This window comes from Budorcas taxicolor, chromosome 3 (genome assembly GCF_023091745.1).
Source record: "Budorcas taxicolor isolate Tak-1 chromosome 3, Takin1.1, whole genome shotgun sequence".
Lineage (NCBI taxonomy): Eukaryota > Metazoa > Chordata > Mammalia > Artiodactyla > Bovidae > Budorcas > Budorcas taxicolor.
The window spans coordinates 70,098,993-70,121,538 of NC_068912.1; the positions used below are offsets into that span (position 1 = coordinate 70,098,993).

The following is a 22,546-nucleotide window of genomic DNA, read 5'->3' on the forward strand; positions in this document are numbered from 1 at the left end:
GCCCCTGGGGCGGGGCGGGGCGGAGCCTGAAACTGCTGTACCCGGGCAGGCCCTCCCGATTTCCCAGTGCAGGCTCGGGGGATGCTCGCAAGTTTTGATTTTCCGCTCTAGAACGGGGTAAGTGGTTTTAAAAGTCTCTCAGGCTGAGGATTTCCCCAGCGCTCGTCCAAAAGGAACCGACTTGGATTTTGGCTGCGTTCCTTTCCTGCGTCCCGTTCTGCCCGAGAGCCATGGGATAAGGAGTTTGTGGCCAAAGTTACTCCGCACCTGGGGCTGCAAGTTGATCACCTGTAGGTCACCAGGGCAGTTTGACTTACTGGTCCTGAGAGCCCGGTTTTGCTTACTGGCAGGGTCAGCGTTTCGGGTCCCACCGCGGGGCGCCCACCCCGCAGCCTCTGCCTGCCTGCCCCCCACTAGATTTCCCCTCGGCCTGGGCTCTGGATTCCTGCGGCCTCTCGCGGCTGCTGTGACCCGGGGCCACTCGGGTTCGGGTTTCCTAGGGCTTCTTCTCTCCGGTCTTTACTCCTGCATTGGTGACGTCTTGGAGTGAATTGTGTAGACCCCTTCCACCCCGCCATGACCCTCATCTAGGAGACTCTCCAAAAAACAAAATTCCCTGTTAGCACATCGTTGGGTATTTATACGTTTCTAGAGGAGACTTATCTCAGTGACCAAGGAAGGTGTAGTAATGATTCAAGCATTGAAAGGCTAAAGTTTGGACTGATTGTCAGCAACTAGTGGAAATGGTTTCCCACGTGGCACAGTGCTAAAGAATCCGCCTGCCAACACAGGAGAGGTGAGAGAGACAGTTTTGATTCCTCACTTGGGAAGAGTCCCATAGAGGAGGAAATAGCCGCCCACTCCAGTATTCTTGCCTGGAAAATTCTATGGACAGAGGAGCCTGGCGGGCTACAGCCCATGGGGTCCCCAAGAGTCCGACAGGACTGAGCGCAGCACAGCATTAATGGAAAATGGCTGTGTGATTCCCACTGAAACCGTCGGAACACTCCATGAGTATCTGGTCAGCAGTAGTAAATCCCACGGAGCTCTGCGCCCCCAGCGCAGGAGCAGCCTGACCAGTTAGTTCCACCCAATCTTTTCTTCCAAACACCTGCAGGGGGTTAGAAAAACTATCTGATCAGCTCCTCCTGCCCTCCTAATCAGAAGTGGGTGCTAAGAGCCAGGCCCAGGAAGTAGCATCCTGACAAGGTCATTCAGCTAAGAAGAGATTTTTCTTTAGCTGCTTTTAATTAAAAAAAATTTTTTTCTGGCTTAAGAATAAATATAATACTATGAGTCATTCTTGATCAACCGTAGCACATTTATAATGTTTGATTCTCTTTCCAAGTTTATTTTTTTTCTTGTTAGAAATTCTTGAAAAGTAAGAATTTTTTAAAAAATAATATATGTCTTTGCTTTGGCTTTGTGAATCCATCTGTTCATTCTATGTGAGAATATATTTCCAACGTTTTCCCTATCCCTTTAATTTTCATTTAAACCAAACGGATTCAAGCATAGCTAGAAAAATATCAGTGTTGAAGGAAGAATTTTAAATCCTGTATTTCCTCTATTTGCAAAATATGGTTGGCAACATTTCATAGGTTAAAAAGTAAAACTGAACAATAAACCAAGGTGCTCTGATTGAAAGTTTATATTTGATAAATAGAAAAACCTGCTAAAGTACATTTTAATTAAAAAACACAAGCAGTGTGATGAGCCTGCTGCTGACTGTAAATGATTTACTCTGAATAATAGAGCTTATAGCCTGTCAGGCATGCTCTGAAGCACTCCCCCATGTGCTGTTGCAGTTCATCTTCACAAGGATCCTATGCTAGGGAGCACTGGCCCCATTTTATAGATAGGAAAAATTATTATTATTTATTATAGTTTTCCTAAAAGAATCACATTCTGTGTAACTCTAGTAGATCCCTTAACTTATGGGCGTTTGAAAAATTTCAGACTCAAAGCAGATGTCTTAATCATAAAATATGTAATGCTACCTGCAGGTTAGCTGAATTTCATATCTCTAGCTCAGTCTGTCTCACTATCATCATTATAAATTCTATCTCTAAGAAATTAAATGTCCTCTCTGCCAATGTTTCAAAGGTGAGATGAAAAGGATTTTATAATTAGGGGGAAAAAAAATGCCCAGTAACATTTAAGGTGTTGGGTTTCAGCTCTGCTTCAGTGTGACCCTGGTGAATCTCAACCCCTTAGATGTTTCCTCGTCTGTAAGAAGGATGGTGATTTTATTTCCAGTTCTGCATACAATCAAATGGTGGTTTTAGTAACTGTTGCTTCTCTACCTATTGTGAAAATTCTGTTAATGGATGTGAAAGATGTGCTGTTTAGAAGAAATCAGGTATTGCAAGGGTTTAAGAATAATAATTACTATTTTAACAATGTTTTAGCATAGCACCTATATTATGAAGCAAATGATGATCCTGTAGGTAATTGAGGGGGTTCAAAGGCAATGATTGCAGATTGGAGCCTGAGCAATCATAGTGGCAAGGGCTCTTCAGGAAATAAGACCACCAGAAGCAAAGTAGAAGTTAGAGTTGTCAAGGTCATGCCCTGTTTCCTTATGAGCTCCACAGGTTAAGGGGTAGTACTGGGCAAGATTGGGCTGGGGGTGGGGTCTTCTAAATCCGGGATTAAGGGTGAGTCTCTTCCTTCCTTTGTTCTTTTCTTCCAATTTAGCAAATGTCCAGATGCGAGGAAAAAAATGTATGTGCTAGATATTTTTGACAGATCCTATTTCAGGGTAATTTTGCTTTTATTATTGCTACAGTTTTTTGAGGGTACTAGTGATGTCTGTTGGTGAGAAGATAGATGTGAGAGCTTGAAAGAAATAAATAGAGAGGAAGTAAGTAGATATTAAAAATGGAAAGAGAGCGACACCTCTTAGCATGGTGTGTGTGCGTGCGCGCATGCACGTGCATTGAGGGGAGATGAAGGCAGAGTGGGGAGAGTCTGGGGCTTGTTATCCTTGCCCTGTGTGCTCTCTGTGTGTGGCACAGTGCCTCCCTTATAGTTAATGTTCAAAAACGCATGTTGAATGAATAACAACCAATGTTTGGTATTAGTGCTTTGTTTGAATAGTTCTCTGGACTGTGAACTCTTTGAGGTTAAGGACTTGATTTTACAACAGTCCCATAAATATTGTTAAATTAAAGATGACTATAGGATTATAGAACCAAAGATATTTTAATGAATACGAAGTTGGAAAGGAGAAACTAAGGGGGAAAGGAATCATGATATCACTATGTGTAGAAGTAAACATTTGCTAGGTTCTGTGCTTCATACCTACCCTGGCTCTTGCATAGTAACCCTGAGTAGAACTCAGTTTTCAGATGAAGAAGCTCAAAAACAGTGACTGCCTTGCCCAAGGCCACATGGCTAGTAAATGATAGATCTGGGATTCATACTGAGAGCTGTCAGATTCCGAAGCCCGCACTCTTTTCACAACACCATGCTGAAGACAGAAAGGAGAAAAAAAAGAGCTATGTTCTTCTTTTCAGAGTAGAAAACTCTGGTCTGTACAACCATTTCTTTTTCTGTTTTGTTTTCTTTATATATATTTTTGCTTTCAAGTCTTAAGAAATACTCAGCTTGAGTGAAGATACAAATAGAAAGGCAGGAGTGAAACTGCTGGGTAGGTAGGGCATGAGCTGCCTGTTCCCCTGTCCTAGTTCCTGCATGGGCTTCTTACCCATAAGACTGCTCAGCTGTTGTACAGTGCGTGAGCCTTATACCTGCTTCTGACCCCACCCCCTTTTTCAATAAGAATACTGCCCTTTAGGCTATTTCATTGCTAAACAGCCTTTTAGCAATGGAGAGTTTATTTTCTCTTCTATACTAGGTACTATATTAAATCATTTTGAATAAAGGGTTTTAAAATGGCACAACTCTTGGTTAATTATATCAAGAACTTTCCATTAATAACACCATCAAAGTGCTTTGATTCCCCCCACACATTTAAGGGCATTTTATAGTTAGCATGAGCTTTGTTCCAAGGAGTCCCTTGTTGGGCTTCAGTACACCGAAAGTCTGAATTCTTTCATCTCAAGTCTTAGTTTCTGCAGCTCTTTTTGATGTTTCAGCTGCTTGTGGTTGGTGAATATGATTACTCCAGAAGTTAGCAAAGATGTTCCTGGTGGTGGCAGAGTTTAGCAATATGTGGTGTGGTTAATTTCAAGAAATTGTCATAGCAGACAAGCAAAATTATGGAGGTCAGACAAAGCCCTTTCATTACATCTCTATAGATGTAAGATTTCCAGTTACTCTCTCTATATATATTCTTTACGTTTCTAAGCTTATTTTAACTGTGAATTTTCATTTCAATATTTACAATGGTAGAAGAGAAAGGATAACTATAAATTACACTTATGATTTACAGAAGATTACACTCAAAGCAGTTTTTAGCTGTTTATTTTTCTTTGTTAAAATGAATGAACTTCATAAAACTGGATGTTTCAGTGTTGATAAATCTCAAAAACTTAATACTGAGAGGAAAAAGCAAGTTGCAGAATTCAGTACAATGTGATCCACTGTGATTATAAACTTTATTTATAAAGTTTGAAAACATGCAAAATAATAACAATAGCACATACTGTTTAACAGTGCAAATACATGTAGCAGTGGAATTACATCCTGCCTGAGAACGATGAGCTCTGAGTTTATGGGAATAGTCACCTCCTAGAATTGTGGCATAGAAATGGGTCTGGGGACAGTTAGAGGAGGCTTCAGTTATATCTATAATACAGTGTTTCAGGTTTTTACAGTGGTAAGATTTGTTAAAGCTGGGTAGCAGGTAAATGTTTATTGTATATTTTATATTTCTCTCTATATCTGAAATATAGTCTAACAAAAGAAGATCTGTTTATCTAATGTTAAGAAAACTTACATTAGCTCCTAGAATTTCCAAGATGTTATAGCCCAAGCTTACACAAAGCGAAACCTAAGATAATTGTATCATGCATCGTCTATCCAGATGTTTTTGTTTGTATGTTTGATTCCCTTGTTGAAAGCACTGAATCCCTACAGGAAATAATATGAAGCATTTTGCTTTGTAGCTGAAGGATTTGTAAGATGAAAGGTCCTTAAACATGAAATGAGATCAGTGGTAAGCTCATGATTTAAATTGTTGTTTGAAAAATTGTTTGATCTTCCCCCTCCAGGGGGAAAAACACAGTGATAGCCTAGATACAATATGACAATATGTAATTTTTTTTTCCTTAGTATCTAGATCACCATGGCAACTGGACAGAAGTTGATGAGAGCTATTAGAGTTTTTGAATTTGGTGGACCAGAAGTACTGAAACTCCAGTCGGATGTTGCTGTTCCAATTCCAAAAGACCATCAGGTGGAAATCATTACTTAAAAACAGGCAATAATTATACTGAGTGTATGTCTCTAGCACATGAAGTTATTGTTTGAAAGAATGATTTATAAAGACATTGCTTTAGGACAGACCCTGGAGAAGGGAATGGCAACCCACTCCAGTATTCTTACCCGGATAATCCCATGAACAGAGGAGTCTGGTGGGCTACAGTCCACAAGGTCGCAAAGAGTCAGACACGACTGAGCTACCTTCACTTCACTGTACTGTTTACACCTTAAGCTCTGACAAAGAGAACATATAATTCTAACTAGTGAAGTAAATGTATAAAAAGAAAGAACCTAAGAAAATTTTTGAAGTTGAAAATCATCTGTGTAGTGAAATAATTGGGTTTTTCTGACTGGAATCATGATTATTCAATTACAGTCTTTCATGATCTTTGTTTTATGCATGGGGAGAATAATTTTCTTCTGCATACATGCTCTTTCACATACAAGAGATTTTAAATATAGATTTTAATCATTTCCAGTGACTTTAACAATGTACTTTTTCAATAAACATTGTGTATTTTTATTACTGCACCTTCCATCGCTCCCATGTCTAACTTCCTTAGCAAGCCTTATGAGAATTTTTACAGTTTGGTTATGATTTGGCAAAGATTTATTTCTTATAATTTCTTCTCAGTAGACTGCTGTGACAATGCAAGCTTTGTCTGATTTCCCCAAGAGGTCCTTTCATCCCTTCTGTCTTTGCACATACTGTTCCTTTAACCTGTTCCTTTAATTTCTTCCATTCTGAAAGATGTCTACTCATCCTTAAGATCTAGATCAAATACCACTTCCTTCGTAAGGCCTCTCCTTACTTTGATAGCAGAAGTATCATCCTATATTAAGGTCAGATGAGCTTCTATAATAGATGTAGCCTCAAAATTTCAATGGTTGGCAGCCTGGATGGGAGGGGAGTTGGGGGAGAATGGATACATGTACATGTATGACTGAGACCCTTTGCTGTTCACCTGAAACTATCACAACATTGTTCATTGACTATACCCCAATACAAAATAAAAAGTTTTTTAAAAAGATCTCAGTGGTTCTCACTCACTAAATTCCACAATTCTAAAATGTCAGTGCATAGAGTTCTCTTCCAAAGTGATTTAGGGACCTGTACTTCTTCTCTTGTGTGGCTCTGCCACCTTCAACACCTGTCTTCTGAGGTCACTAAGAAAGGGTGGAAACACTATGTACATCGCCTAGGAAGGACTTTGTGGGTCAGTCCCGAAAGTAGCTTTCGTCACTTATGTTTACATTCCAGTTGACTGCTTAGAACTCTGAAGAAACCAGGAAGGAATATTCTTCCTACCTTGCTGTCCAGGAGGAGAAAATAGGTTTGATGGGCATGTAGAGGTCTCTGCACACATCCCCTCAGATATCTCCACCACTATTTTCCCCAGATGTGTTTAGTAGAGCACATAAACCATTCTGTCTTATCTTTTTATTTATATGGTGATTTCTAAAACTGGAATGTGAGCTCACTGAAGGCAGGGTTTTCCTCTATTTTTGTAGCTCCCATGATCACTCCACTCCAGTCCGATGATAATGCTGAATGAATGCCTAACTGCTCTGTATGAATTGAAGTCCATTGTCATTGCAGGTTCTCATCAAAGTCGAAGCATGTGGTGTAAACCCAGTGGACACATACATTCGCTCTGGCACTCACAGTGTAAAACCACTTCTACCTTATACTCCTGGCTTTGATGTGGCTGGGATAATAGAAGCTGTTGGGGAGAGTGTATCTGCTTTCAAGGTATTACATTTTTAATTATTTCTGCTTTAGCTTAATATGTATATTTTTAAACATTTTGACATAGTTTTAAAATGTGTTTGTATTTAAGTCTTTAAAAGGCCCAATGACACAATTTCTGCCACTTGGGGGACTCCTCTAGTCAAAAAAGAAATTGCCTTTTATCCAGGGACCTTGCTTGTTTGCATTGTTGGGAATAAGCGTTGGGTAATTTCTGTGTCTCCACATCCCCGTAGAATTGAACTGTGATCCTTTGATTTAACAGAAATACTTAAGGCAAGAATATAATAAGTAAGGAAATTATACTGTTTCCTAACTCTTGATAATACTCAGCCAACATAGTTTTTTCTTTTTTTTTTCCTTCTATAAAATTTAGTTCCACAAAATAAAGGGAAGGCTAATTCTTTTGAATAATAAGTAAAAGATGAACAAATGCAAGGTCAACTATACATTTTTAGAGCTATGATTCAGACCAAGGTGGCTGAGTCAATGTAGATGTTATGAGTTATGATCAGAGCTTTTGTTATTTATGTGCAAAAAGATATAAAAAACCTAGATAGCATATTCACATTCTAGCATCTGTCCTCATCATTCCTTGACCTGCTCAACTGTGGCAGCACATTTACCAAAATTGAACTGAGCGAAGATTAACAGGGTCTGGCCCAGGAAGCCAGGAAAATTCCTTTTGCTTTCTACTCCCCTGCCTATGGCAGTCCAGCTCCTGCCCTCGCCGCTCCACTGAGATGATGTTTACTAATGTCACTAATGGCCTCTATATTGCTGAAGCTAATGGGTCCTTTTATGTTATTATCTGTCTTGACTTCTCTGGGACATTTGACACTCTCAGGCACTTACTTTTTCTTAAAAAAAAAAAAAAATCTTCTTCAGCTCCTGTGACATTATATTCTCCAGGTCTCCCCCCACCCCCACCTCCTGTTCCTCTCTGAGCATCCTTTTTCAAGCTTCTTTTTCTCTGGATGTTCCGCACATCTTGGTGTTGCCCAGTGCCCACTGACCCTATGTAGACTCTGCCTATTGTATTATCTGCCTTCTTCATGATGGGCTCGTATGCTCTCAGTTTCCATGATCTAGTGTGATATCTTTAGCTTAGGAGCTGGACCTGTTCTTTCCAAATATGGTGGCCACTAGCCACATGTGGCTATTTGAAATTCAAATTCAATTAAAATTAAAAATTCTATTCTTCCATTGCTTAATAGAGCCAAGTGTCTAGTGGCCACTGTTGGACAGTACAGATGGAGAGCGTTTACATCATCACAGAAAGTTGTCTTGCAGGGCCCACATCAGCAAACTCGAGGAACCTCTTACTCATGTCTACAACTGAGCTTCTCTTTCTTCCAATGGACCTGCTGCTCACGTGGGACTGTCTTGGTGACATCTGGGGTCTGAGGCTTATCTATCCCTCACTCTGCTCTCCCTGACTGCCACTTGGGGGACTGTTTTCTCTCTCTTTTCCTCCCCACTGTAGTGTAGTTCTGGTTATCTTACATAGTTGCTTATCTGGATTTTTATAACAGACACTTAACTTACCACCGTCACTCCTAGTACCTCAAATCTATCCTAGCTCTATAAGGAGTTATTTTCTAAAATGTAATTTAGATTGTTTTACACTATGTTTCAAATCTTGTATCAGTTCTTTATAGATTTCAGGGTATTGCTGGAATGCTTATGTTACAAAAGAAGACTGTTTCGTGGTCTTTCTCCTACCCATCTTTCCATTCTTATCTCCCATTCCTTCTCACTCTGTAGTTTATCCTTGAGTAATAACTGCTTGTTCTTCCCTGCATGTCCCATGCTGTTTCATCTCTGTGTCTTTGTATTGGTTCTTCTATGTGACAGAACTAAATCAAAGCCTGTAAACATGGGTTCAGGGGCTTTTACCCTCCAGCTTTCATTTCTTTTCATTTTTATCTCCCAAAACTGTTACATTCCACATATTAAACTACTTATTCCTTGGGAATGCATGCTGGTGATTTCTCAGCACCTATTCCTATCACTGTTCCCTGACTTAACTTTGTTTCCTTTATCGCTAGCATCTCTTCCCACTTCCAGTTTTCAAGATCTTGTCCTATCTTTCAAAGTGAAAGGGAAAAAGTTGCTCAGTTGTGTCTGACTCTTTGCAACCCCATGGACTATACAGGCCAGAATACTGGAGTGGGTAGCCTTTCCCTTCTCCAGGGGATTGTCCCAACCCAGGGATCGAACCTAGGTCTCCCACATTGCAGGTGGATTCTTTACCAGCTGAGCCACAACGGAAGCCCCTTATCTTTCAAGACCTCACTCAAATACTAGTTTCTCAGTCTAGCTGTTCTTGATTCCCTCAACTTTGAAATAGTTCTTTCTTTTTCTCGTACCTATCTTTGATGGCTCATCAGATTTACCTTGCTGTAAAATTCTCTCTCTCCTTTTTTCCCCTCTTCCTAGAGTTTAAGAAGCTTGAGATTAGGGGGAATGTCTTGCTGTTAATATCCATCACAGAACTAAAAGTACTGCTTTTCATAGTGAATTGTTAAACAGGTTGGGATTATATTGAAATCAATGCAGTGTGCTTTTAAGCTGTAAAAACAGGATTAATCTGATGTTAGTCATACTTGACCGTTTGCAGGCAACACTGTTAAGCAGTGATGCTTGTCTTTGACTCCTGGGTGCCCTTGGAAACTTTTCTGTCTCTACCTCACCCTATAATGTTGTATTATAGGGCAAATTTAAGTGTATTGAGAGTTACTGCCTTAATGTTTTGCTTATTCCAAGGACTATTTACTTTTTTTTTTTAATTGAAGAAATAGGATTTAGAAAAGGTGCTTGTACTGGGCAGTCTAATTTCCTTGGTGTACAGGCCACATGGAGCCAGCCTGTAGTGCTTGCATAGAGCCTTTCCTTACCCTCAGTTACACATCTGCCTTCCAGTAGTGAGGACCCAGCAGGCGTTTATGGAGAGTTTGTTATATGTTTCTGGTGCTGCAACAGGTCAGGACATTTTCCTGGCTCATCTTTGTTGTCGGGATCCAGGCAGAATTGCCTGCCTTTTGGTCCATGTGTGAAAAATGAGGGAAATGCGGGAACAAACCTACAGAAAGGATTTAGAACAGGTGTTTGGAAGAAACCTTACATTGTATTTGTTTCTTCTCCCCAGTATTTTGGATAAAAAACATTTATGTTAACTACCATTAATTAACTGCTTGATCTGAGCAAATTACTGAACTTATTTATGCCTTCATTTCCTCATCTTTGAAGTGGGATTATCTAAAGGGAGGTAATGAAAGTTTTCCTCATAGACTGTTGTGAAGATCAAATTAGATAACACTCATTAGACACTTAATGCTGTGCCTTGCACAGCAAGCCGTCAATAAAGGTAAGTTATCATCATAATCTTTAGATCATTCTGGACATTCTCTCTTTTCTTATTTTTCCTATTTCCCTTGATTTTTCTTCTTCTAGTTTCCATTAATAAAACATTTAAAAATGTTCCATATTTTGAAGTTGTTTTTATGAGACCTTAGGATGTAGACAACAATATATAAATACTCCTTTTATTTCTTGTTATAAATGTTGCATTCTAAAGGGTTACACCCATGTTGACAACCTTTTTAATCCCTGAAGCATTTATTAATTTATTGCTTTCCCCAGAAAGGTGACAGAGTTTTCACTACCAGGACGATCTCTGGGGGCTATGCTGAGTATGCTCTGGCAGCCGATCACACTGTTTACACACTGCCAGAAAAACTGGATTTTAAACAAGGAGCTGCCATCGGCATCCCATACTTTACTGCATATCGAGCTCTGCTTCACAGGTAATAACACACTCTGTCAGCTTTATAACCAGCACCAGAGGAGGGCGATATTAATTGGAGGAAGGTAATATATAATTTATGCTTCCTACCACCCGTCTACCCATTGGTCATTTTTGGTTCCCATTAAGTTACCGTTAAGGTTTATGGAGCGGAAACTCTGCTAATTTGGTAGATTGTTCTAATCACTGAAGAAAAAAAGATAAGAACAGCAAAACCCCATCTTTGTCTTCAAGATGCTCATAGTCTAGTAAGGGAGAGAGACATAAGAGTAATAATACTGATATATAATGTGGAAAGGACAGCGGTAGAGATGTGCATAGGGATTTACAGGATCACAAGGGACATGCCTGTGGTAATGAGGTCAGGCTTCCTGGCAAGGCATAAGTCTTGGATTATTTTAAAGCCATGGTTCAAAAATCTCATTATCCAGCTCCAGAAACTAATTGCTGCAACTTTAAAGTACAGTGGCTCTACCCTAGTCCCCCTGGTCAGTTTCCATGGCTGATACCTGAGAATCTATATCTTAATCAAATTCCCTAGGTATTCGAAAAGCATCAGAGAGCATTATCCTAGGGGAGGGTAGCTGGGAATAGGGAGGGTATTCTAGAGAATGGGAAGAGCTGGTATGGGGAGCAAACATTGGGGTATCTGGGGAGAAGAGCTATAGCAGTTTGCTTTTGTCAGAAGATTTCAAGGCAAAGAGTGGTGAAGAATAAAGTTGGAACATAGTAATCTCTCAGTAAATGTTATATGTCATTATCAAATAGGTGCACCTCAGATTGTAAAACGTTAGATTTAGTGCTCACATATTGTTCTGTAAGGTCTTGGGGGTCATGTAGTGTTTTATTCAGGAGAATGATATTGTCATATCTGTGTTTTATTAGGATCACCCATCTGCTATGGGAAGGATGGATGTTATGACAAGAGTGGAGAAAGACATGGGAGAATCTTATAGAAGTACCGTCTGGACATTATTAATACTTAAGGGCCAGAGCAAGGCTCATGGTAGAGGTGGGGAGGAAAGGATAACTATTTAGGGGGTAAAATCAGAAATATTTGGTAACTATTTGCATGTGGAGAATGAGGAAGAGAAAGAGCTTAAGAATACTTAGAGCTTTATAACGGGTAATGTTTGACTTGACAAAGAGAAGGAGGGAAAAGTTTCAGAAGGAAACTGAGTTCAGTTTTGGTCATGAAACTGAGACAGGCATCATCATGGAGAAGTCCAGCAGCCTGTCAGATGAAAGAGTCTGAAACTCAAAGGCTGGAGCTTTAAATTTGGGGCTGTCAGCATGTGGTAAGAGCTGACGCAGTGAAAGTCGCTGAAATTCCTCAGGGAGTGAGAACACCAGTGCAGAGAGACTGGAGCTGTACTGAGCATTAGTAGTTAGCATGTGGTCAGAGGTAGGGGACAGAGTCCTGAGAGAGGCAAAGGGAGGGTAACCCAAGGCCGAGAGTCTAGAGGTCACTGAGTCTGCTAAACATCCGTAAGCCCGTGCGTGTTGAAGCCAGGAAGGCCTCAGTTTTAGTACAGTCTCCACCTACTACTAGTCAAGTTGCTTTCCTGTCTCAACTGTAGTTTACTGACTTGAAAAATACAGATAATAATAGAAAGCACCTTGGGGTGTGGTGGAATTAGATGAGGTAATGCTTATAAAGCTATTCAGTTCAGTTCAGTTGCTCAGTCATGTCCGACTCTTTGTGACCCCATGAATCGCAGCACGCCAGGCCTCCCTATCCATCACCAACTCCGAGAGTCTATCCAAACCCATGTCCATTGAGCTGGTGATGCCATCCAACCATCTCATCCTCTGTCGTCCCCTTCTCCTCCTGCCCTCAATCTTTCCCATCATCAGGGTCTTTCTCAAGGAGTCAGTTCTTCCCATCAGGTGGCCAAAGTATTGGAGTTTCAGCTTCAGCATCAGTCCTTCCAATGACCACCCAGGACTGATCTCCTTTAGGATGGATTGGTTGGATCTCCTTGCAGTCCGAGGGACTCTCAAGAGTCTTTTCCAACACCACAGTTCAAAAGCATCAATTCTTTGGCACTCAGCTTTCTTTATAGTCCAACTCTCACATCCATACATGACCAGTGGAAAAACCATAGCCTTGATTAGATGGACCTTTGTTGGCAAAGTAATGTCTCTGCTTTTGAATATGCTATCTAGGTTGGTCATAACTTTTCTTCCAAGGAGTAAGAGTCTTTTAATTTCATGGCTGCAGTCACCATCTGCAGGGATTTTGGAGCCCCCCCAAATCAAGTCTGACACTGTTTCCACTGTTTCCCCATCTATTTCCCATGAAGTGATGGGACCAGATGCCATGATCTTCATTTTCTGAATGTTGAGTTTTAAGCCAGCTTTTTCACTCTCCTCTTTCACTTTCATCAAGAGGCTTTTTAGTTCCTCTTCACTTTCTGCCATGAGGGTGGTGTCATCTGCATATCTGAGGTTATTGATATTTCTCCCGGCAATCCTGATTCCAGCTTGTGCTTCCTCCAGCCCAGTGTTTCTCATGATGTGCTCTGCATAGAAGTTAAATAAGCAGGGTGACAATATACAGCCTTGACGAACCAGTCTGTTGTTCCATGTCCAGTTCTAACTGTTGCTTCCTGACCTGCATATATAAAGCTGTTAGTACGCGAATAGTACAGAGCAAGTGCTCAGTTAGTGTGGGTGGTGTTAGGGGTGGTAGCTGATGTTGCTACTGAGAAGGGAAGCTAGCTGTCAGTGCAGCAGTGAGGACTGTTTGGGAACAAAATAACAGCCAGGCTTAGTGATAGGAGGTCAGTGGTGGCTTTTGTCAGATCACTTTCAGTAGAGTGATGGAGCGAAGCTTGAATGAATGGGTTGAGAAAGGAAAAGGAAATCGATTCTTGAATGGAGACTACTCTTGAAAAGCGGGGAGACAGGCAGAAAGAGGTAGGAAAACTACTTGAAGAGAGTGTGGGAACAAAGGGTTTTTTTTTTTAAGATGGACAGGACTTGGTTATTTTATAGCTAAGGAAGGATGTAGCAGAAATAGACAGATGGGAAGCTTGGAGAAGAGGGCAGAATAGTAGATGTAACAAGATCCCGTGCTGGGCAAGGATTGGACTTAACACAGAGGTAGAGAGATTGGCTTCTGATCAAAAGGACAACTCACCTGTCAAACCTGGCAGAGGCAGTGAGAGAGTCAATTCCTAGGCAGGTTGATAAGAAGTCCCGGGGTCCCCAAGGAGAGAAGGGTGTGGAATGCTCAAGGAGGAGGAAAGGACAAACTTTTTTTTCCTCTACATTCCTTGGTCTTAGTCACATAAATCATGTTTTTATCTTTAAGCTTTGAACTGATGATTACATAACAAACTATTCAGTTTAAACTCTGTACTAAGGGTTATATAACAAAAATATATCCTGCTTGAGGACAGTTTCTGGAAAAAACCTTCTGGCTAATCCTGTTATCTTAAAATGTAAATTATAGGAGTGGGTCTAGTAAGATCTTTACAACCTTCAGACATTCTTTTGATTCATTGTAATAACTAATTAAAAAGTATATAATTCCATTGCTAACACTAGGGAGGGCACTCTTTCTGCCCCCGTCAGAAGCTTTCTCCATCTCTTTTATACTTTAATAAAACTTCATTGCACAAAAGCTCTGAGCAATCAAGTCTCATCTCTAGCCCCAGATTGAATTCTTCTCCAGAGGCCAAGAATCCCAGCGTCTTTTGTGGTTCAACAGCAACCTTTCAGCATTGGTGTACTTAATGGAAAGTTTGTGGGCAGGGAGGTGAGGCATTGAAGGAGCTCATATGTGATTGCTTCATTTTCATAACTAAATAGGAAGCAAAGTGACCTTTTGAGAACCAGAACTGTAGTGGTACCAAAATGCATGGTCATGTGATTTTTTTCTTAGGGTATTTAGCCATTTGGATACATTATCCAGGGAAAGTAGACCATAATATTAATCCAGGGCTGGAATATCAGTGGCAAATTGAAAGAGCACAAAGGAAATGGGAACACTGGAGAGAAAGAAGGAAGTTGGGGTAATGTCCCGTGGCATCCAGGCTGATGGGAGTGTGGCAGGAGCAGCAAGAGGGCAGAAAAGGAGCAGACAGCAAGCTCTGTGAAGCCAAAGAAAAGGTTTTGAGGGAATATGTGGTTACAGAATCAGAACAGGAGATCAATACTGGTTATTAGTGTCTGATATTCCTCAGGTAGAATGGTTAGGGATGACTACTAGGTATCAGAAGAGAGTGGTAGAAGTAGAGGAGAATTCAGGAATTGTGAGTTTTCTTCCCATGAATGTTCAAATTTCTCAGGTTGGGGCTGGATTTGGGGTGGAAGAAGAAACCTATCGGAAGCTCCAGTACTTTGGCCACCTCATGCAAAGAGCTGATTCATTGGAAAACACCCTGATGCCGGGAAAGATTGAGGGCAGGAGGAGAAGGGGATAACAGAGGACGAGATGGTTGGATGTCATCACTGACTCAATGGACATGAGTTTGAGCAAACTCCAGGAGATAGTGGAGGACAGGGAAGCCTGGCACGTCGCAGACAATAGGGTCACAAAGAGTTGGACGTGACTTAGCAACTGAACAACAAGGAAACCTATGAGCCAGGTCCTAGGCTTCAGTGACTAGGAGGGGGTAACACAGCAGCACGGAAAGCCAGGCCACATGCTCCAACCCTGCTACAGGCCCCAGGGGCAGAGGACCATTAGTGTTCTCCAGAGAAGCAGAACCAGCAGAATGTGTATATTGAGGGATGGAGTCCTGCTGAGTCTAAAGTCAGTAGAGAGACCAGCAGGCTGGAGAGCCTGAGAAGAGTAGCTGTTCAAGTTTAGAGATAGTCTGCTGTCAGAATTTCTTGCTCTAGGAAAAGTCTGTCTTTGTTTTACTAAGACCTTCAAGTGGCCAGGCCAACCTACACTATGGAAGATAATCTGCTTTATTCAAAGTCTCCTGACTTAAACATTAATCTTATCCAGAATAGCACCTACACAGACATATCCAGAATGTTTGACCCATATCCAGCACCATGGCCCAGCCAGGCTGACACTTAAACTTAACCATCACAGTGACTACACGAGGATAGAAGGAAGGTAGCCATGGAGGCCCAGTAGACAGTTTGCCTGCTTTTTCTCCACCTGCTGCAGGCCCAGAGGTTTAGGACAATGTACTTAGTGTGTGGAAACTTGTTTATAAGATTTAGAAAAAATCACTGGAAGTATTTCATGACCCAGAGTATAACATTGGTAATCCTATTCCCTTAAATTTATATTTTACTTTTTAAAATGTCCAAGTGTTTTGGTAATAGCTGTCTCAGTTTATCACTCCAAACCCTCCGTTTAACTCACTGTGCTCAACCCCCCATCTCCAAGCGAGCATGTTGGAGAAACTTCATTTACTGACTCACAGCTGCCATTTGTCAGCTGTTGGCACACGGCCTTGAGCAGGACTCTGGGTGACTGTGTTCTCACTCCCAGATTGAACAGGATATCTGTACAGGGTGGTGTGATTTAGTTGCTAAGTTGTGTCAGACCCTTTGCGACCCCATGGACTGTATAGCCCACCAGGTTCCTCTGTCCATGGGATTTTCCAGGTGAGACTATTGGAGTGGGTTTCCATTCCTTCTCCACTCTACAGGGTGACCACCCTCTGTTGTCCTGGTAAACAAGGGATCCTCACTGAGAGATCCGGACCACACGGCCGTTGCTGGCCTGTGACGTCAGCATTTGTCCATGTGAAGTGATAAAGCATCACTGTGTCTTGCTGCATGTTTTTGTTTTCAGTGTAATAGCAAAGGAGTGGGTGAACCAGAGGTCAAAAGAATATGTCATTTTACCAGAGGCTCTGGGCATTTTAGGGGGTGGTAGGGGAACCTGTGTGACAGGACTTGTTATATTTCTTACTCTCTTCCCATCGCTGACTCAGCATTGGTTTCTGAAACAAGGGCTTGGAGGCTGTGCAGCCAGGTGTTGAAAAGCATGGAGAAGGAAGAGAGTAGCTGCTGCATTTACTCAGGTGTGAGTCTGAACCATGGAATAAAGACTGAGCTATAATGACCCTTTTTGAGACACTTTCTGTGGGAATGAATGGGAGACTCCAGTTCTTCTAGGTGAAGCAATTTCCCTTGACACATTCACAAAGCCTCTTAGCAGGTAGCACAATTATGATCCTGGCACCCCAACAACATCTGGCACATGGTCGACTCCCAGTAGACATTTGTTGAATGAATAAATGAATTGAATGTTTTCTTCTATCTGTGGCTCTAAAGAACCATTGTTTGAGTCTGGGGAGCATGGAGAATATCTCTGGTTGTCTATCAGGATGAGTTTCTTCTTTGGGTAACTGTTGGTTGAAATGAAGGTAGAATTTTCTTAAGAATTATTACAAACACTGAGCTTAATTAGCTCCAAAGTAAGGACCTGTGCTTTCTTTTTCAGTGCCTGTGTGAAACCTGGAGAAAGTGTTCTGGTTCATGGAGCTAGTGGAGGAGTAAGTATTTTTTTCTTTTAAGTTTTTTGCCTTTTTTTAAGAGGTTATGTTTGTGGGTTTCACATTATATTTCTTTAAGTTGCTTTTAAAAACCAAATTTATAAATATAGTCAAGGGTGATGACTTTTCTTCTTTTTGTAGTGAGACTTTAGATTCTGTCTTCTGAAGGTGATTCCCCATCATATTCGTTTAGCATTTCATGGTTAATATATTCAACAGATTACCCGATCATAAATGTATGCATTCGGTTTTCCACCTGTGTTGGGTATGGACCAAGATAAACGGGCTTTGTTTTTCTTTTCAAGAAGTGAATGTTATAAGAATATTTATTTAGAATTTTAAACAGTTCTTTAAGGTTAATATAAATTCCACATCCCCTTAGATAAGAAAACTAAGGCTCATTAAAGCTTTGCCTCTGTTGCCCCAGACAGCACTGCAAAGCCACACTGTGAGTTCCTCATCCTTTCTAGCTCCCTTCCTGCTCGCCTGCTGCGCTTTGATGACATTCGCAGGGTGCATAGTATACAGCTGTGTCCTTCACACCACAACCCACAACTTAAAATGCTAATGGGTGTGTGTGGGGGGGGATGGGGGTTGGGGAATGCTCAGAGCTTATCAAACCAGCCCTGCAGTGAAATCACCCAACACAGAGCTGTCAGAAACCTCTTCAAGAAACTGGCTGTCAATCTGCCTCCGAGGAGCTTAGAGGAAAAGTTAGAGCTCTGAGGTTGGAATTTAACAAGAAATCCACATGACCTCTATCCTGCATGTAGAGGCTTTAGAAATTTTGGAGACATTTCGCCTTTTTAAAATACAGGGCCTGGGGCTGGATGTATGAGGAAGCAGATTAACCCTTTCAGGACACTGGATTCCAGAGAGGAGATGGAAAGAAGTAACCTATTAATGGCAGATTGTTCCCAGCATAATGAGGGGCATCCTGACAATGCATTTACCTCTAAAAGTGGACAGGTAATACAGAGAATTCAAACCTCTGTATAATTGTTACTTTCCGTGGATGTGTCACGAGGTTTCAAGCCCAGCTTCCTATTTACTTCCAATAGATCAACTTAAGGATTTCACAGATAGACTGTTTACTTAAAAAAACACCAAGATCATCTTTCTGGGGCTTGAGAAAATATGACACATACCTTTTTCAAAAACTCCCGTTGTTTAGCCTCACTGAAGAGGCAGTTTGGGGGTTAAATTAAATTTAGCCCTAAATAAATAAATTTAATGCTAAATAAGTACAGAATCTGTCCAACATGTATTTATTTAAATTGCCTTGGCTTTCACAGAGCTAACCTTGTGCTCTGTATCAAAAAGAGAGATTTCAGTAGGAAGGGGAGAGACGAGTTTAAAGAAAATCTCTTTTTATTCCCTTTACCCTCTTGTAAAAAGCCAGGTTGCTTCATCATGATTTTTTTTTTTTAAAGCCAAATCCAGACTGTTCTCTGTGCTGGCTGAGTTTGTTAAATCCTTGGCTGGCAGGGATAGGCTAGCGACCTGGTGTGTGAAGCGCTTCTGATCCTGGCTGCCCATCAGGGGGAAACAGTGCTGGGTTTTGTCTTGCTTCTATTTGTACTTTCTGTCCTCATTTAAATCAAATTCCTTTGGGATTATGTTGTGTATTTAAAATGGTGTAGAATTTGTGAACACAGCCAACATCCTGATATGTTGGTGGGGAGTGCCCTGTTTTATTGTCAGCAAAATAAATAGAAGAAAAAATAGTTGACACATAATGGTATATAATCTATTGAAGAAATATTGTTAGTATAATTGTTGACAAGAATAGAATAAGCAACTCCTTTAAAATAGCTCTTCAAAGAGTGCCCCTTTGAAATAGTTAGATCATCAGGAGATAATATTTACATTATCTCTTAGGTTAAATCGTGGTTTTATTAGAGGCCCCCCTTTTTTTTTAATTGAAAAATTAAAGTGGCAAAAATTAGCCATGCTAACCCCATGGTGTATTGGTATTTCATGGAACTGAATGTCTCTCACACTCACAGTGAGTTCCCTGTTTGTTTTGGTTAAATCAAACAAATCCTCGAATAACCCAGCTGGGTTCAGGCTCCTCACTCCCATATGCCATACAGTCTTTAAGGTCTTATTTCAGGCTTGGGAGTTTGTAATTCTGTTACAATTTTAATTAGTTACCATCATCTTTTTCATCTCAATTCTCTTCTATCTTGCCCAGTCCATAATGATTGTATCTTCCTTTAAATCAGTGGTTTTCAATGAGGGGTAATTTCATACCATCTCTTCTCTCACTTGGGGACATTTGGTGGTGTCTGGGCACAATTTTGAGTGTCACAACTGGATGAAAGGGTCTGGCATCCAGTGGACAGAAACTAGGCATGCTCATTCTAAGCACCCTTCACTGCACAGCATAGTCCCCACAGCAAAGAATTACCTGGCCCAATAGGGCCAAGTGTGAGAAAGCTTATTCTAAATATATGGGCTGACCCTTATCTGTACCATTCATTTGGCATGGGATCAAACATTTTTCCTAGTATTATAATTTAAATGATTGCTTTTATCTATATTCCTAAAATAGTTTTATTTCTCCTTTATGCTAAGCACATTTATCTAGTGTTCTAGTGATCTCATGCAATCCTGTGGCTTTAAGTACTATCTGTAAACTGATGATTCTCAAATGTATATGTCCAATTCTGAACTCTTTTCAAGTCCATTATCATATTCAACTAATGATTGAGCATCTTCAGTTGGCTGAATTCAGTGTGTTCAAAGTGAATTCTTGATGCTGTCACAAACTTGATCCTCACTCATCCTCCTCATCCAAGTCAATCTACCCAGTTATTCTGGCTTGAGACCTAGGAGATATTCTTGATTTTTCTCTATTCCTCACCTCCCACCTCCAATCTTTGATGAAGTCCTGATCTTCCTGCTCCCATTTCCCCCTACCTTCTTTTTGGCTCCCATATAATTAGAATGTTCTATTAAAAGCCTAAATCAGATCATATCCCTGTCCTGCTTAAACTCTCCAGTAGTTCTGCATGGCTCTTAAATATAATCCAAAGTCTTTACCTCCAAGGCCTTGTGTGCCTTGGCCTTTCTGTGCCTCTCTGGCCTCATCTTTGCTCCCTTCCGCATGTCGCACCCTTAAGCCTCTTGACCCTCTTTCTGATGTTTGAATGCCCCAAGCTCATCCCCACTTCAGCAGGATAGCCATGACCATTCAGTCTGCAGCATTCTCCAGCAGGCCTCCCAGACCTGTCCCAGACTGTACTTGTCCCTCTCTCCATTCAGGTCTCTTCAGAATGCCTTTCCTGATGACCTAATTGGCCTGGTTCTCTAACTCTTTATAACCCAATATGCTATTTTTTTCAAGTAGTTTTCATTCTCTGAATTTACTTTATTCATTTATTTCTTCATGTGTTTGTTATCTCCCCCTTCCTAAGAGCATACGTTTCATGTGTGAAGAACCCCATCTTGCACATCAGTTCAGTCAGTTCACTTGCATCCGACTCTGAGACTCCATGGACTGCAGCACGCCAGGCTTCCCTGTCAAGCACCAACTCCAGAGTTTACTAAAACTCATTCATGTCCATCAAGTCTGTGATGCCATCCAACAATCTCATCCTCTGTCATTCCCTTCTCCTCCTGCCTTCAATCTTTCCCAGCATCAGGGTCTTTTCCAATGAGTCAGTTCTTCACATCAGGTGGCCAAAGTATTAGAGCTTCAGTTTCTGCATCAGTCCTTCCAATGAATATTCAGGACTGATTTCCTTTAGGATTGACGTCTTTGATCTCCGTGCAGGCCAAGGGACTCTCAAGAGTTTTCTCCAACACCACAGTTCAAAAACATCATTCATCAGTGCTCAGCTTTCTTTATAGTCCAACTCTCGCATTCATACATGACTACCGGAGAAACCATAGCTTTGACTAGACGGACCTTTGTTGGCAAAGTAATGTCTCTGCTTTTTAATGTGCTGTCTAGGTTGGTCATAAGTTTTTTCCAAGGAGCAAGTGTCTTTTAATTTCATGGCTTCAGTCACCATCTGCAGTGATTTTAGAGCCCAAAAAGATAAAGTCTGTAACTGTTTCCGTTGTTTCCTCATCTATTTGCCATGAGGTGATGGGACCAGATGCCGTGAAATTAGTTTTCTGAATGTTGAGTTTTAAGCCAACTTTTTCACCCTCCTCTTTCACTTTCATCAAGAGGCTCTTTAGTTCTTTGCTTTCTGCCATAAGGGTGGTGTCATCTGCATATCTGAGGTTATTGATGTTTCTTCTGGCAATCTTAATTCCAGTTTGTGCTTCATCCAGCCTGGCATTTCACATGATGTACTCTGCAAATAAGTTCAATAAGCAGGGTGAAAATATACAACTTTGACATACTCCTTTCCCTATTTGGAACTGGTCTATTGTTCCATGTCCAATTCTAACTGTTGCTTCTTGACCTGCATACAGATTTCTCAAGAGACAGATCAGGTGGTCTGGTATTCCCATCTCTTTAAGAATTTTCCACAGTTTGTTGTGATCTTCACAGTAAAGGCTTTGGCGTAGTCAATAAAGCAGATATTTTTCTGGTATTCTCTTGCTTTTTTGATGATCCAACAGATGTTGGCAATTTGATCTCTGGTTCCTCTGCCTTCTAAATCCAGCTTGAACATATGGAAGTTCTTGGTTCATGTACTGTTGAAGCCTGGCTTGGAGAATTTTGAGCATTATTTTGCTAGCATGTGAGATGAGTGCAGTTGTACGGTAGTTTGAACATTCTTTGGCATTCCCTTTCTTAAGGATTGGAATGAAAACTGACCTTTTCCAGTCCTGTGGCCACTGCTGAGTTTTCCAAATTTGCTGGCATATTGAGTGCAGCACTTTCACAGCATCATCTTTCAGGATTTGAAATAGCTCAATGGAATTCCATCACCTCCACTAGCTTTGTAGTGATGCTTCCTAAGGCCTACTTGACTTCACATTCCAGGATGTCTGGCTCTAAGTGAGTGATCACACCATCATGGTTATCTGGATCATGAAGATCCTTTTTGTGTGGTTCTTCTGTGTATTCTTGCCACCTCTACTTAGTATCTTCTGCTTCTATTAGCTCCATACCATTTCTGTCCTTTATTGTGCCCATCTTTGCATGAAATGTTC

The 22,546-nt window shown here is 41.0% G+C and overlaps 1 protein-coding gene across 2 annotated transcripts in view; it reads left to right on the forward strand.

The window, feature by feature from the left end:
• Positions 1-66: 66 nt before the first annotated feature.
• CRYZ (crystallin zeta) overlaps positions 67-22,546 on the forward strand; it is a 28,480-nt gene continuing 6,000 nt past the window's right edge. The window contains exons 1-5 of one of the 2 annotated variants that reach the window (XM_052637535.1): positions 67-117; positions 5,242-5,365; positions 6,976-7,144; positions 10,787-10,950; positions 17,374-17,425. In XM_052637535.1, the coding sequence (XP_052493495.1) occupies positions 5,334-5,365; positions 6,976-7,144; positions 10,787-10,950; positions 17,374-17,425 (417 nt within the window). In that variant the 5' untranslated portion in view covers positions 67-117; positions 5,242-5,333. The remainder of the gene's footprint in view (positions 118-5,241; positions 5,366-6,975; positions 7,145-10,786; positions 10,951-17,373; positions 17,426-22,546) is intronic. The other variant, XM_052637534.1, reaches the window with a different exon arrangement.